This window comes from Anser cygnoides, chromosome 7 (assembly GCF_040182565.1).
Source record: "Anser cygnoides isolate HZ-2024a breed goose chromosome 7, Taihu_goose_T2T_genome, whole genome shotgun sequence".
NCBI classification, from domain to species: Eukaryota; Metazoa; Chordata; class Aves; order Anseriformes; family Anatidae; genus Anser; species Anser cygnoides.
In genome coordinates, this window is record NC_089879.1 from 15,620,087 (window position 1) to 15,633,272 (window position 13,186).

Sequence of the window (13,186 nt, forward strand, 5' to 3'; positions counted from 1 at the left end):
AGGATCAAAGAGATTTAATATCAGTAAGGCCAAGTGATGGACAAAATCTTGTTACATAGTAAGATATAACCTCTCAAAGTCTCAATATTATTAATTATTATCAGAAAAAAAATCTAAGCCTTAGATATCCAGTTTTATAAGCAGTGTGATATTTATCACTGCGTTTTGTTTCTAGAAGTATCTGCTTTCCTGTAGTAAAAATCCTGTGTGAGCAGGCATTTTTATGAAATCATATACATCTAAGATGTATATGACACCTGACTGGTGTCAGATGGCTGCTTTCAAGACTTACAGGAAAATTAACCTATACTAACAGAAAATAGGAGCTGAAAGTATTAAAACATGCTTATAGTTGTTAGCCTATGAATGGTACATTGGAAGTGCTAGTTTCAAAAGTGGCAAATAATGGCTGTGCAAGTGAAATTGAAGTCCGTTCTCAGAAAAAAAAAAAACAACAAACAAACAAAAAGAAAAACCTATCTTGATATAAATATCTTCCTTTTTGTTGCAGTTAGCATAGTTTTGATGAGAAATGTTTGCCCAATAAAAATTATAGTAAGCCCTACCTACTTTCAGAGGGTGAGCAGCTTGCAATCTCAGAGAACAGGAAATTTTACTGCTGCTCTTTCTTCCACACTTTAAGATTACTTCCTTGTCTTTTGGAAAGCTCAAAACACACTTTTCCTTTCTAATGCTTCGTGGTTTATCATACTAAATCAAGAAGTCATAAGAAACACACCAGGATAAGGAAAAGATGAACCAGCAGTTACTTGTCTTATCTGCTTGAAGATATAAAATTTTCAACCTCTGTCTTAAAAGCCATTGGAAAAGAAAATAAATAAGTAGTCCCTTTTATCAAAATATATTTGATGGTCTGAAAGCACCATAAAGTGACATAACTTTGGGGGACTTTTTTTTTTTTTTTTAATGTTTAAGTTCAGATGCAATTTTTTTCTTAGCATCTCATGGCAGCATCTATGTGCTTGTCAAAAAGAGAGGTTTAGTCTCCCTCTACGAGAAAAAAATTTGTAGATGTTACTAGTGAAAATGAGGGATGCATGGACTGAAAATGGCGTAAAGCTTTTGTCTGCCTACGGGTATACTGAACAGGGGAAAGCAGTGAAAACAATCTAGTGAAAACAATCTACATTTGTAGTATGATTTAGATTTTTATTACAGAACATATGTACATATATATGTGTGCACAAGACTGATTCTTGGAGAAAAGTCTATTCCTAAACCTTATTAGTTTTGTGCCTTGTGGTTCTAATACTGAACTCCAGTGACCTCACTAGTGACATTGCATTCCTTTTCAGTATAGAAGACCTTATTTTAGGAAGGAGAAAGAAGTGCTGAAGTACTCTAGATCTTCTGGATCATCTGCTTTTGGCCAATGGAATAAATTACAGAATAAACGTTTACTCTAATTTCATTTACCCTAACTTCATCAAAGCTTAATTCCAGGCTTTTAAAATATAATCTTAGCCTTTTTGACAGGGCTTAGGTTGTGGATGGTGGTTTGGTGTATTTTTTGTTGTTTGGTTAGTTTGTTTTGTCATGGACACTCATTCATTAGTTTCAGTCTGTTCTCTTCCTTTCGTGGTTGAATTTCAGTATTATCTATCCTACTTGCTAACAGGTCAGATTTTTCACCAGTTTTGAAATAAACAATTGGCTACTTTCATTTTGATGTTTAATGTCTTCCAGAACGGTGTAGATAATCTTTCTTGATGGTGAACCCATTTGGGCTCGTGTGCCACCTTTGTAACACTTCTAAGGCCATCACTGGGGTGAGTCTTCCAATGCTTTAATTTTGTTTTTTGACTGACTCTTCTTGCTGCTCGCAAAGCCACATTATAGAATAGCTTCGTTCAAAAGGCAACTTCTTTCCACACTTCTTTAGCTCTATAGAAGTAGCAGAAATTCTTACTCTTCCACTGTTTCTTGGTTTGTTCGTGCTGTTAACTCAAAGTATTATGGAGGAGACTGATGAATCTCCTCTCAGACTCCCTTTCTTACCCTGTATTCCACTGACCAGAAGTCATCTTCCTCGCTTATGAAATTTTGTGAATTTCAAGGTGTTGCACAGCATTTTGGGGAAGAGAGGGGAGGGGTAGAAGAGTCCAGGCAATATGATTGTATGTATAGCAGATAGCAGAATTTGTTATCCTAATCTCTTCCTGGTGAAACTGAGTGACAGACTTTAATAGTAACTGACTCTTCTTCCACCGTTCTATTTAACAAACCAAAGTTTTAATACACAGGTTGGTTGCTTGCCTTTCAGTAGAAATGGAAGAATGTACTAAAGGGAATTTTTTTCCGTCTCTATCATTTAGAAGCAAAACTGGGTAAATGTTGTTGATTTTTATTACTGAAAATTATGTCATCAGAGTATTGTGATGAGTCTATATTTGGTAAAAATGGCTGATTTTTGATGAGTCACTGATGCATGTTCTATCATTAGTGACCTGCCTGAAACCTCTGAACTGAATTGCTCTCTACTTTTAATCATCAAACTGTAGTTGAATTTTTCCAGTCTCCCATAATTTTCTCAGATTAGAATGACTTGAAAGGAATTCTGTTTGCCTGTAATCATCTGTGCTACTATTTGAAAGAAATTGAAGTTTTGTGTTGTTACATTTCAACTGCAGAAATGTTTGTCACAAAGTAATAGAAACTGAAATCATTTGCATATGTAAAGAACAACTGACAGAGCCTATGGACAAGCTCCTAGATATTATACATTTCCCACCACTGTCACTAAAATGCTTGAATTCTGACCTAAAGACTGAAATGGTGGTTTTTTTTTTGTTTTTTTTTTCAAATCTTTTTAATCCTTGTTTTTTGTTTTTGTTTTTCTGACAAGAGTGGCGGTATGGTTGCCAGATCTAATTGGGGTAATGTTTTAGTTCTGTGTGGACAAATAAACAAGTGAGAATTAAATAAATACATGTAAGGAAAACATGTAAGTGATTTTACATGGAACATAGGTTGAACAGGCTAGGTGATTAAGATGTTTGGTTTCTGCTATTAGCTAGATTCAGTCTGATATTAAAAATGTGAAAATTCCTGAATAATTAAATTTCTAGCAGACAGGGAAAGAGACAAATTCTTTCCTGAACTTCTGTTCCCTTGTTAAGGCAGCAATTTGCAAGAATAGCTGCTTACACTCTGAAAGCCCTATTTTTAATTGTAGTTATGGTCTCTAGAAATAGCGTTTTAAAGGACAAAGTGCACTGGCATACGAAATTTAAATTAATGCCAAATTAATATCTTTTCAGATTAAATAAAAATATCAAAACTGGTAATATTTGAAATTACTTTCAGCTACATTGAAAAAAAGTTTGTTGTTTTTTTTAATAAAAAAAAACAGTGACTGTCTTTTTTTCCAAACAACTTATATTTTTATTGCATTAAGCTTGTTTCCATAGCATTATACAATTTGAAGAATTTCAGTAGAATATAGCTCACTTTTGTGGTGAGAACATAACCACTAAGAAATAATCCTTCACACAGGCTTGCTGCTTGTTGTTTGCTTGTTTGTTTGTTTGGATTTTATTAAAAATCCAACTGGCAGGTAAATAGGAGGGTAATGTACAAATTCCTCTTATAAGGCTAAGCAGTTTGCAGTAATTAAATATAATTCCTGAGCTTGTCCTCCACTGTAGCTACTGAACTTAATGAAATTAAGTATTAAGTATTAATGAAATTAATATTGAAATAATATTGCAATTAATTTAAGTCTTTAATGTTTGTCGCCTTACTTGACACTCTGGTCATTAATTGTTTTGAATTATTTATCAAGAAAATCTGGCCAAAGAGGGAGAATATTTTCCTCTTTCTTTGGCACTTGTAAATCTTGATGCCTCTTATGAAAATAACTATCTTCGGGATCTGATCTTGGTTACAGAGATACCAAATCTAAACCTTTTTTAATGTATGTGATGAAAAAGCTCTTAGAAAAATAGCATTCAGGAATGCTGGTTTTTTGTTTTTTGTTTTTTGCTTGTTTGTTTGTTTTTCTCTAGAGAAATGATCTTCTCAAGACTTTAATCAGAAATCAGACCTCTCAAAACACCAGAATTTCTTTAGTTTCTGACTTTTGACTCCTGTTTACCAACTTATTTGTCTGTAGTTAATTCCCTAAAGGTTGAGACCATCTGGTCTTTCAGTTTATTTAACTGTTTCTCAATTTTTGTGAGCCTTCAATTAAAACTGTCAGGCTCAAAGTTTATAACCATAATGATTTCTCAGACATCATTAATTTTAATGTTTCAAGAATCTGTCCCATTTTTGCTTTTACTCTTATCTCCCACAGGAGTAAGAGCTTCCTTTCTTGCAGAATGTGCTTTAAAAGTGAATTAAAATTAAATCAGATAATTGAGGGGAAAAGTCATTGAGTCGCAATCTAAGTCTTTATAATTTATTTTAAATTCTCATATATCAAATAGCTGTTTATGCATTTTTCTTGCTTTCATTTAACCTTCCATTAAACATAGGAATCATTGAATTTTGCCAGTGGGCAAACTGCCTGTAATGTTCATGGTGATTATACATAGTAAGTGAATGTGCAATGGTACGTAAATTATTAAAACACTATGCAAGGGTTAACCAGATAGCCTCCCAGAGTTATTTAGAGACAAATAAGTGTTATTTATCACTCAATACACACACACACCCTTTTTATTTTTTTTTTTTAAAATTGAGAAGATGAAGTCTGTTTGATCTGAAGAGAATGGACTTAAGAATTCAAGGGGTTCAAGTGTTTTCCAGTCAAGATTAAAAGAGATGATCAAGCAGAGAGAACATTATTCTTCCCTCCACTCCTCTGGTACTAAAGCTAAGACAAGGCTGTTGTGATTTTTTTTTTTCCCAGAATTCCTGCTTCAGAAATTTGAAAGAATGATGAGAATGATCATATGTTATCAAAAGACAGGAGATGTAATGTATAAGCAGCTTAAAAGTAGTTTATATAGTCATAGTCCTTACAAATCCCTTTCTCTGTGTACAAACACTGACTTATGAACACTGATGTTATCTTTCACCTCTTTCTGTAGGATTTGAATATTCAGTGTACATTCAATTAAACTTGCACATCTTTTGCTCTGCTGGCAGGACTAGTTGACGTTTAGGTTTCTGGTGAGAGAGTGGAATCTTGAATATGGTTTTATGGATCATTTATGACATATACGTCACTATTGTTATTGGTTTAAAAAATAATAATACTTTACTAAAAATAATACTTTGGAGATCATGGTCAGTGCATAAAAACTGAAGTTTGACATGGTCATGAAAGATTAATGTGTTTATCTATACGGATCGTGACTTCATAGTGATTATTTTAAATGCCCAGAACCAAGAGCTAACATAGATGAAAGTGAAGTGTCTAGGTATCTGTGGTGGTTTGCTTGCATTTTTGTTTTAGGGTATAGGAAGCTTTAAATAATATCCTTTTACAACATGGTATTGTACCACATGCAAAGGTATTTAGACTACCACATAATGTGAATCTTGGATCACATCATCTGTTCCTCAAGTCCTTTTTCTGTCATCCCAGCTCCTTTGATTTCCATGGCTGTGGCCTATGTCACAAGTTGATCCACAAAATGAACTAGATTCCAAGTGAATAAGGGATCTTTATTAAAGATCTCTGTACTTTTTCATGTGGTAGACTTGCAGTTCTGTCTGTAGGCTTTTCACTCCCAGGTGTCCCAGGAACCTTGAAGAAAGGTATATTGCTTTATTTATTATTATTATTATTATTATTATTATTATTATTTTAAAACTCAGAAACTCATCTAAACTAGGACAAGTATATTTCATTTTTAGAAATGGAACTATGTGCTGAAATATCAACTCAAAGGTATTTCACATGTTAATATTAATGATTTTAGAAATAGTTTGCCTGGAGGAGGGCATCGGACTCACAATTTTAAGTATGTTAATCTGTATTATAGCATTATAAAAAGGAGGAGAATTCTAAAGAATATTCAGTTCTTCTTTTAAAACACTCCTTTTTATGAGAAGTAGAAGTGGTGTCAGAAATTTAGTAATCCACATTATGGACCTCTTGGTGCTGTTGTAATAGCCAGTCTTATTCCTTAAAAAATCAAGGAGGCACTCCCCTTTAACTAAGATAAAGGTGATCTGCTGATTCACAGGGTAGATATGTATACTCTCCCATAGTGTCAGAGGTGGAGGGGACAGGGATTGTCCTTTGTGTGGGTCACCAGCAGAAAGAAAATTCTTGGCCCTTTTTCTCTGTTTTTAGTACTTGCTAAACAGGGAGAACTAATAAAGTGGAACCCCAAAAAGCAGCTTTGGTTCTATTCCAAGTACTGCTTAGCTTTTATTACAAAGATGTAGTTATTTGTTCAGTATCAGTGCTTAGATACCAAGATACAGATTTTTTATTTTATTATTATTTTTTTTTGACTTTGCATCATTACCAGTATTTGACTGTTAATAGGATGTAAATTAGAAGTTGCCTTTTGGTTTTACAACAGGCTGGCTATTTTACTGCCCATGAAAATGGCCAGAACAGGAAGGAGCTCAAGAGTAAGAAGGAGCCTGTCTTTAAACTGTGTTTGTAAGACAGGCAGATAGTTAATGCATTTCTGTTGTTCAGTCCAGAAGACTCTCTTGTCCTGCAGATTCTTATTTTTGTTTCTTTTTTTTTATGCTCAGTACAGTCAATTTCTGTAACTACAGCTGGACTAGAAAAAGGAAACCTTCTAAAAGGGGACCAAGTCATTTAAGTCTGCTACCCTGTCTTTAGGAAAAGAAAATCAGAGAAGTCTCTGCAATGGCCATGAGACTTCGAGCAAGAGTAATCTGTTACCATAAAGTGAAGCAGGTGAAAATAGGAAGGATTATCAAGTAATTCCAGTTGCATAATGTAGCCATGTTAATAATATCTCTGGTGTCTCTTCTACCTTATGATGAGGAGAGTCAATCCTGGCTATACAAATACAGCCATATTCATCAAGCCTGTTTTATGTTTTCTTAAAACCCATTGTCAGATAAGTTAATTCATCATTTTATCTTTGGCAGGAAATTTAGTAGCAAAGTAGGCCTCTTTTATTTCTGTCTGATGTGTGCTGCTCATTGCTTTTGTATGTAGTATATTCAGATTCGAATAATTATAAACTGCTATTTATATTTATATTAAATGTTTTATATTTATACATAGTGTAAAGCTTTCTTCTGTGCATAAAATAAAATTGTAGTTAAAGCCATTTAAAGAAGACAAAGTTGCATCTTCTTTAATGAAATATTTTACTTCCTCAAGCTGAATCAGTTTGGCACATTAGTGCTTATATTTTTGTTTTTATTACTTCTTTTAATCTAAAAGCCCAAGATATTCTTGGTGCTACTGGCTAAGTGATTCTTGTTTAGCAACATTAATGGTTTTCAAGAAATCTATTTTTCTTCTGTCTGTATTGTTGGTTTGCTCTGTCATAACAATTGCTTTTTAGTTCCTTATAAAGCCCTCTGCATGACCTTTCTACAAGCACCTGTTGACTTTGTTGTGCTGTCTAAGCATAATTAATGACACTCTGCTAGTGGCAAGGGCTGAATGTTAATTTGTCATGGAAAGCCTGATAGAAGAGCTTTGCAATCCTTGTACTTTAACTTGAGTGCCACTGCAGCAGTACATTTATGTCTAAAATATAATTATTATTTCATGTTAAGCATCAGCTAAAGAACATCCCAAATGAGTAAGACAGCATGGAATCCTGCCTTGTCAATTAGAAGTTACTGAAGTAATAATATTTAACATTAATACTATTGCAGACACATAAAAAAATATATGAAAACCAAGGTCACTTGCCCTAGGGATTTTAAATTAAAACATTTTCTGTAATGAGATCAATAGAGTATGTAGAATTCCCTGTATAAGATCTTGTTTCTTTGTAGATTTTGAGAATCTTTAACTAAATTTTTAGATCTTTATCTCATGTATATTTTCGGTGATGTTTATCAGTTTACACCAGTGGAAGTTTCATTTGTAAAGGATGAAATGACAATCACTACATTTACGCTGTATATTAAATTGTGTTTTATTCTGGGTTTGATTCCTAATTTAAACTGTTCACATTTCAATTTCAAAGAACTTTAGCCATAACCTACAACACAGTCTATACCAACTTTGAAACTTTGGGCAGGCATAAATGTCAGAGACTAGTATTGTGGTCCAGCTCACCTCTAGTATGTATTTCAATCAGATTTCAGTCTGCCTCCAACTCTGTTAGTTGGCTCAGCTGATTCCTGAGCTTTGGGGTAGGGAGAAAAATGCAGGAATTCTCCCAGGCCTTCCCAGAAAGGAAGAAATGGTGTTCTGTACAATTCCAACTTCCAGCTTCTGTCCTCCAACCAGAGACCAGGAAGATGGAGGAGGGCTACATAACCACATGCATGGGCAGGTTTATGATGAGCCACCCTCAAAACAGGGTCATTGTTGTGATGTTCCTTTAGTTAGGATTTTTCCTTACTTTTCTACCGTGAATGTTTACCCTTGGACAAAACTTAGATCTCAGGTTTACTAGTATTCCTTTGCCACTTCATGCATTGTCAAATGTTTGTTCAGGTGCTAAAATCAAAATCTCAGTAGAGTTTTAAATTAAGGATTAGAACATAGCTGTAAATTAACAGGAATGTAATTATCTACAGCTATACAAAGACAGAGAAAATTAACACTGACTGCTAGGAATGACTGGATAGATAGTTCCCTGTTTACTTACAGTTAGTAACTAGATGTTGCTTGGAGGGTATTTCTCTGGCTTTCTGTTTTACAGGTGATAAATTATTTGTAGAATGTTAAATAAGCATTAGCTTTTTCAGTACTAAAATATATTTATTGCAATGCCATTGAATGTAATTTAAGGATATTTTACCACAAAAAGAATGCAATTTCTGTTCCCAGGAGTTTGCCTTGTTATGATTAGTAAAAGGCAACTGAATGTGCATCTACAAATCTTAGGCTGTTGGACTATTTAGATGACAAAATACATTACTACAAGAAAGATTGACAGAGTTGACTTGATTCTCCCATGTTGCGCCTTATTAAGCACTGTATCTCAATATTACAGACTTAATTATCTGGAATCGTAGTTACATCACCTTCAATGGTGGGGATAATTGATGTGAGCTGAAGCGAGCCTAATAGTCTTGACCTTCAGTCAGTTATGTGAACAGTTTAGAACTTAAATGCATACTATATTTACCATCTTACTGAAGGTTCAAACTGATCAAGCCTCCCAAAGAAAGAGCTGCAGAAGTCAGGCAGAGAAAGTCAAGTACAGGCATATGCATGCTTGACATGTAGCTACTACAAGTTGAACTTTCTCCTGAACTTTAAAAATCTGTGTCAAATATTATTGACTGGGGCATGTCTCCCTATATCTTTAGAAGGAAAAAGTAGTAACAGGTTGTCAGTAAAAAGCTAAGTAAGACACATTTGTCTTTACTGTCATATTTTGAATATACCACCACTAATTATCTTCACAAAATTAAAGCTACCTGTTAGTTACTTTGCACTTTCTGCGTATAGCTTCCATATCTGCATTTCCCTTGGAAATGACTTGATATGACTTTACATCTACATTCTTTACTGAATACAATCCACAACACTGTAAACTACACACATGCCTGAGAGCAACAGCTGTGGTCTGGGCATGTTTTTCTGCACTGGAACTCGATGTGAAACAGCCTCATCTCTTTCACAACAGAATATTTTCTCCTGTTCCACTGCAGGTTTTTAGAAGTCATGAGCTATACACATACTATGGGAGGAGGTAGGTCTTCTATGTGGCCTTTGCTCATTTCCTCATATAGGATACAACCCCTGCATTTCAAAGGCCCCTCTGTAAAGATATGATATTTGGGTTGTGTAAGTATCATCATTAACTAAACCAATTCTGAACCTAGGATACTTTGGTAAAGAATAAAGAACATACAAATAGCCCATACTAAAGATTAATCAATTCTTTATTTAGTCTCTGGCAGTAGCTAACAGTAAATGCTTAGGGAAGAGTGTGAGAAGAGGACTAGACTGAAGAAATAGTGTCCCAGAACACTTTTCCAGACTCCATCATTTTGCAGCTCTGGGATTTCCTGTGCGATCTTGACTAGGGGAATATCTTATAATGAATTATTATTAGGGGCTCTCTTCTTGGAGAATGAGACAGAATTGTGACTTAGGATAAACTGTTTTAAACATCAAGTTGATCATGGGTTTGGTGTTTAACTGTCAGAAATGTTTTTATACTTTTTTGTACTGATGACAACTCAGCTAGAAAAGCTAGAGCACTGGACTTTGAGGGCATTCAAAGGCTAAATCTGTCTTCATGTTTGTGTTGTGGTAAATTATATCTGAGGAACTTTTTCAGAATAGAAAATGAAGAGATTTCTGAAAGTCTTACTGTTACTAATGAAAATTACAGCACTTTCAGTATTGCATAGTGCATATTCTGCCAAAACGGTGTACTTAAGATCCCAGCAGGTATTCAGCATCTTGTGTGATCTGATGCACTTTGCTGAAAGACCTGTCTGTAAATAGTCATGATGGAACTGTGTCAAAGAAGCTGCCTCTTATGGTCTTACTTTTTCTTCTTTTAGGACCTAAAGAAAGCTTATAATGTTTCTGTATTGAGAAATTAATTTAATAATTAATAATATCACTGAAATATTAATTGGAAATAATTGTGCAATTCTAGTAGGCCCCTAGAAATGATGACTTAATATGAGTAGCTAAAAATAGTCTTTCCAATGCTGCAAAATAGCTGCAGTGACTTTGAAGTTACTAAGCTTACGCTACACTTATAAAGGCAAGGTAAAATTTCAGTCATACTGTTTCCTGAGTCCTGCAAAAATGGTCTTGCTTTTGTGTAACTCTCATAGATAATTTTAATTTAAGGCTTAAATATATATATATATATATTTATGAAAGTATGATATTAGCAAAAGTGTTAATGCTTAATCTTGACCATTCACAAATAGGTCCTTTAATAGCTTTTGACTGTAAGAAATACAGCTGTCATGATCAGTCATAGGTGAAAGCTGTCATTTGCTCCATTGATATTTCATTGTGATTTGCTGACAGCTATGATGACTTACTCGTTCTGAAAATCTGACTGTTTTTTGGGGGGTATCTTTTCAGAGAAACTGTAAGAGCATGCTAGAGCTCACTCTCATAAGAACAGGAAATGGAAAACATAGGCCCAGATATCAACATGACTATCTGATCTCACGAGAAATTAATTCAGATGCTGTGTGGAAGCATCGCATATACAATTCTATGTGATCCTTCAGGTTCAAGTACCTAACTAGCGATTTTCAATCCTTTTGGTTCCTAGAACATTAGTATATTTTCACTGATGCTATAGACCGTCTTAAAACTATGTGGTATTCAGTATCAAATAATTTATTTTTCTTAGCACTTTCTTTATAGACCTCTTAGAATTACTCCACAGATTCACAGATACCCATGGTTTGTGTGTTGAAATCTGTTGACTAAATAGTCATGATATAATTCATCAGCTAACCATATAATGAAACTTAGACTATTGGCTTTTTCTCTGTGAAGAAGGCTCAGATAAGAGGCAAAATTAGCTCTCTATATTTTATTTCATTTGGACTAGCAGGTCCAATATCTTTTCTTTTTTAACATGTCAGCATTTATATGCTCGCCATACTTTTAGGTAGAGTGCTTTTATTTCTCTAGCTTGCCTCTTATAAAAGTGAAATGTTTTGTATCAAATAGATGGTTACTTCAACATATCATAAAACATGATTGCTTTTCTATAAAAATGGGCGAAACTCTTCTTTATATCTTTTGACAAATTCATTTTACAAGCAACTACAAAATACAGTGTTTCACTCTGGTAGGCCATAAGTTGTATATATTAAGTTACAATGCCCTGACAGTGGTCTTCCATATCCAGGAAGAGAAAGTGTCCTAGCAACCAATATATAAAACTCTTCCCCACAGATTTTTACTACAAATTGTACTTCTTGTAGCAGTAGAGCCTCAGTCTTCTCTGTCATCTTCAGAATCTTCTAAAGAGTATTTAAAAGGGAAACAAAAACAAGCAAACACAAATAGTTCTCTAGAATATAAAGACTGCAAATAGATCCCTGGAAGTGTTCGAGGCCAGGTTAGATAAGGCTTTGAGCAACCTGATTTAGTGGGAGGTGTCCCTGTCCATGGCAGGGGGGTTGGAACTAGATGATCTTTAAGGCCCCTTCCAACCTAAATCATTTTATGATTTATGAAAAATTTATAATTATTTACATAATTTATTATGTAAATTGCATTTATACATTAAAAAAGAGAAATGGTTCTCAGTGTTAGCCCCCCCCCAAAAAATAAAGACTTCCCCCCTTGTGGCCTCCCATATTGTTAGTGTTTATGCAACAACTTTGTGCCATTCAGTTTTTCCCACAAAATCAAATATTTCTTCTGGCACTGATATTGTTATGCTATAATTGTCCTGTGATGACTTTTTTTCTGTATTGTTAAATCCACTTTGTTGCTGTTGTGTTGTTATTGTTTTGTTTGTTTGTTTGTTTTGTTTGTTTGTTTTCAATTCCAAGAGCTCTTATTGAGAGAGAATTTCATTTGGCCCACTGCATCTTTGATTTGGTGCCTGGGGATGCAATGGTAAACACTGGAGTTCATTCTTCCTGTGTGCCTCATATTTTCAGAGTAAGGACAGAGAGGAGAGAAGGTTGATGAACTCTGAGAAATTTTGGCATGTTTATAAATTGATTTAAGTTAATATGTATAATCTTTTCTAAGGCAGTTGCTTTGAAAGTTCTTTGACATCTGTTCGCACTGCTGATGCATTTCCAGCTATGAGATCCTTATGGTATGATGAGAATATAGTTTGAGCTGAAGATTTGTTAAAATGTATCCTAACTGCCAAATCCTGTTGCTGTTTTAGTGTCTTCTCAATTATCGTTTGCTTGTGTGTTATCTCAAGTTAAGTAACTTATTTCTGTAATCCATTGCCTTTTTTGGTAGTATGTGAATTGCCATCTCTACAGTGGAACTCTCCTTAATCACAGACTTGCTTGTTAACACAGAGTGACTATGTCTTAGCAATATCTAGGTTTTCTGCTGCATTGTTCATAAGTATCTACACCTTCAGAAGAATTTTGTGCTTCTCAGTACATTTTTTTC

General features: G+C 34.3%; 1 protein-coding gene across 6 annotated transcripts in view; it reads left to right on the forward strand.

Moving 5' to 3' along the window:
• Positions 1-13,186, forward strand: part of ADGRA1 (adhesion G protein-coupled receptor A1) — a 281,000-nt gene that overhangs the window by 175,954 nt on the left and 91,860 nt on the right. Inside the window, exon 2 of one of the 6 annotated variants that reach the window (XM_048060562.2) lies at positions 1,708-1,790. The exons of the other annotated variants lie outside the window; for them this stretch is intronic. Coding sequence (XP_047916519.1) covers positions 1,731-1,790 — 60 coding nt within the window. The 5' untranslated portion in view covers positions 1,708-1,730. The remainder of the gene's footprint in view (positions 1-1,707; positions 1,791-13,186) is intronic. 6 annotated transcript variants of the gene reach the window in all.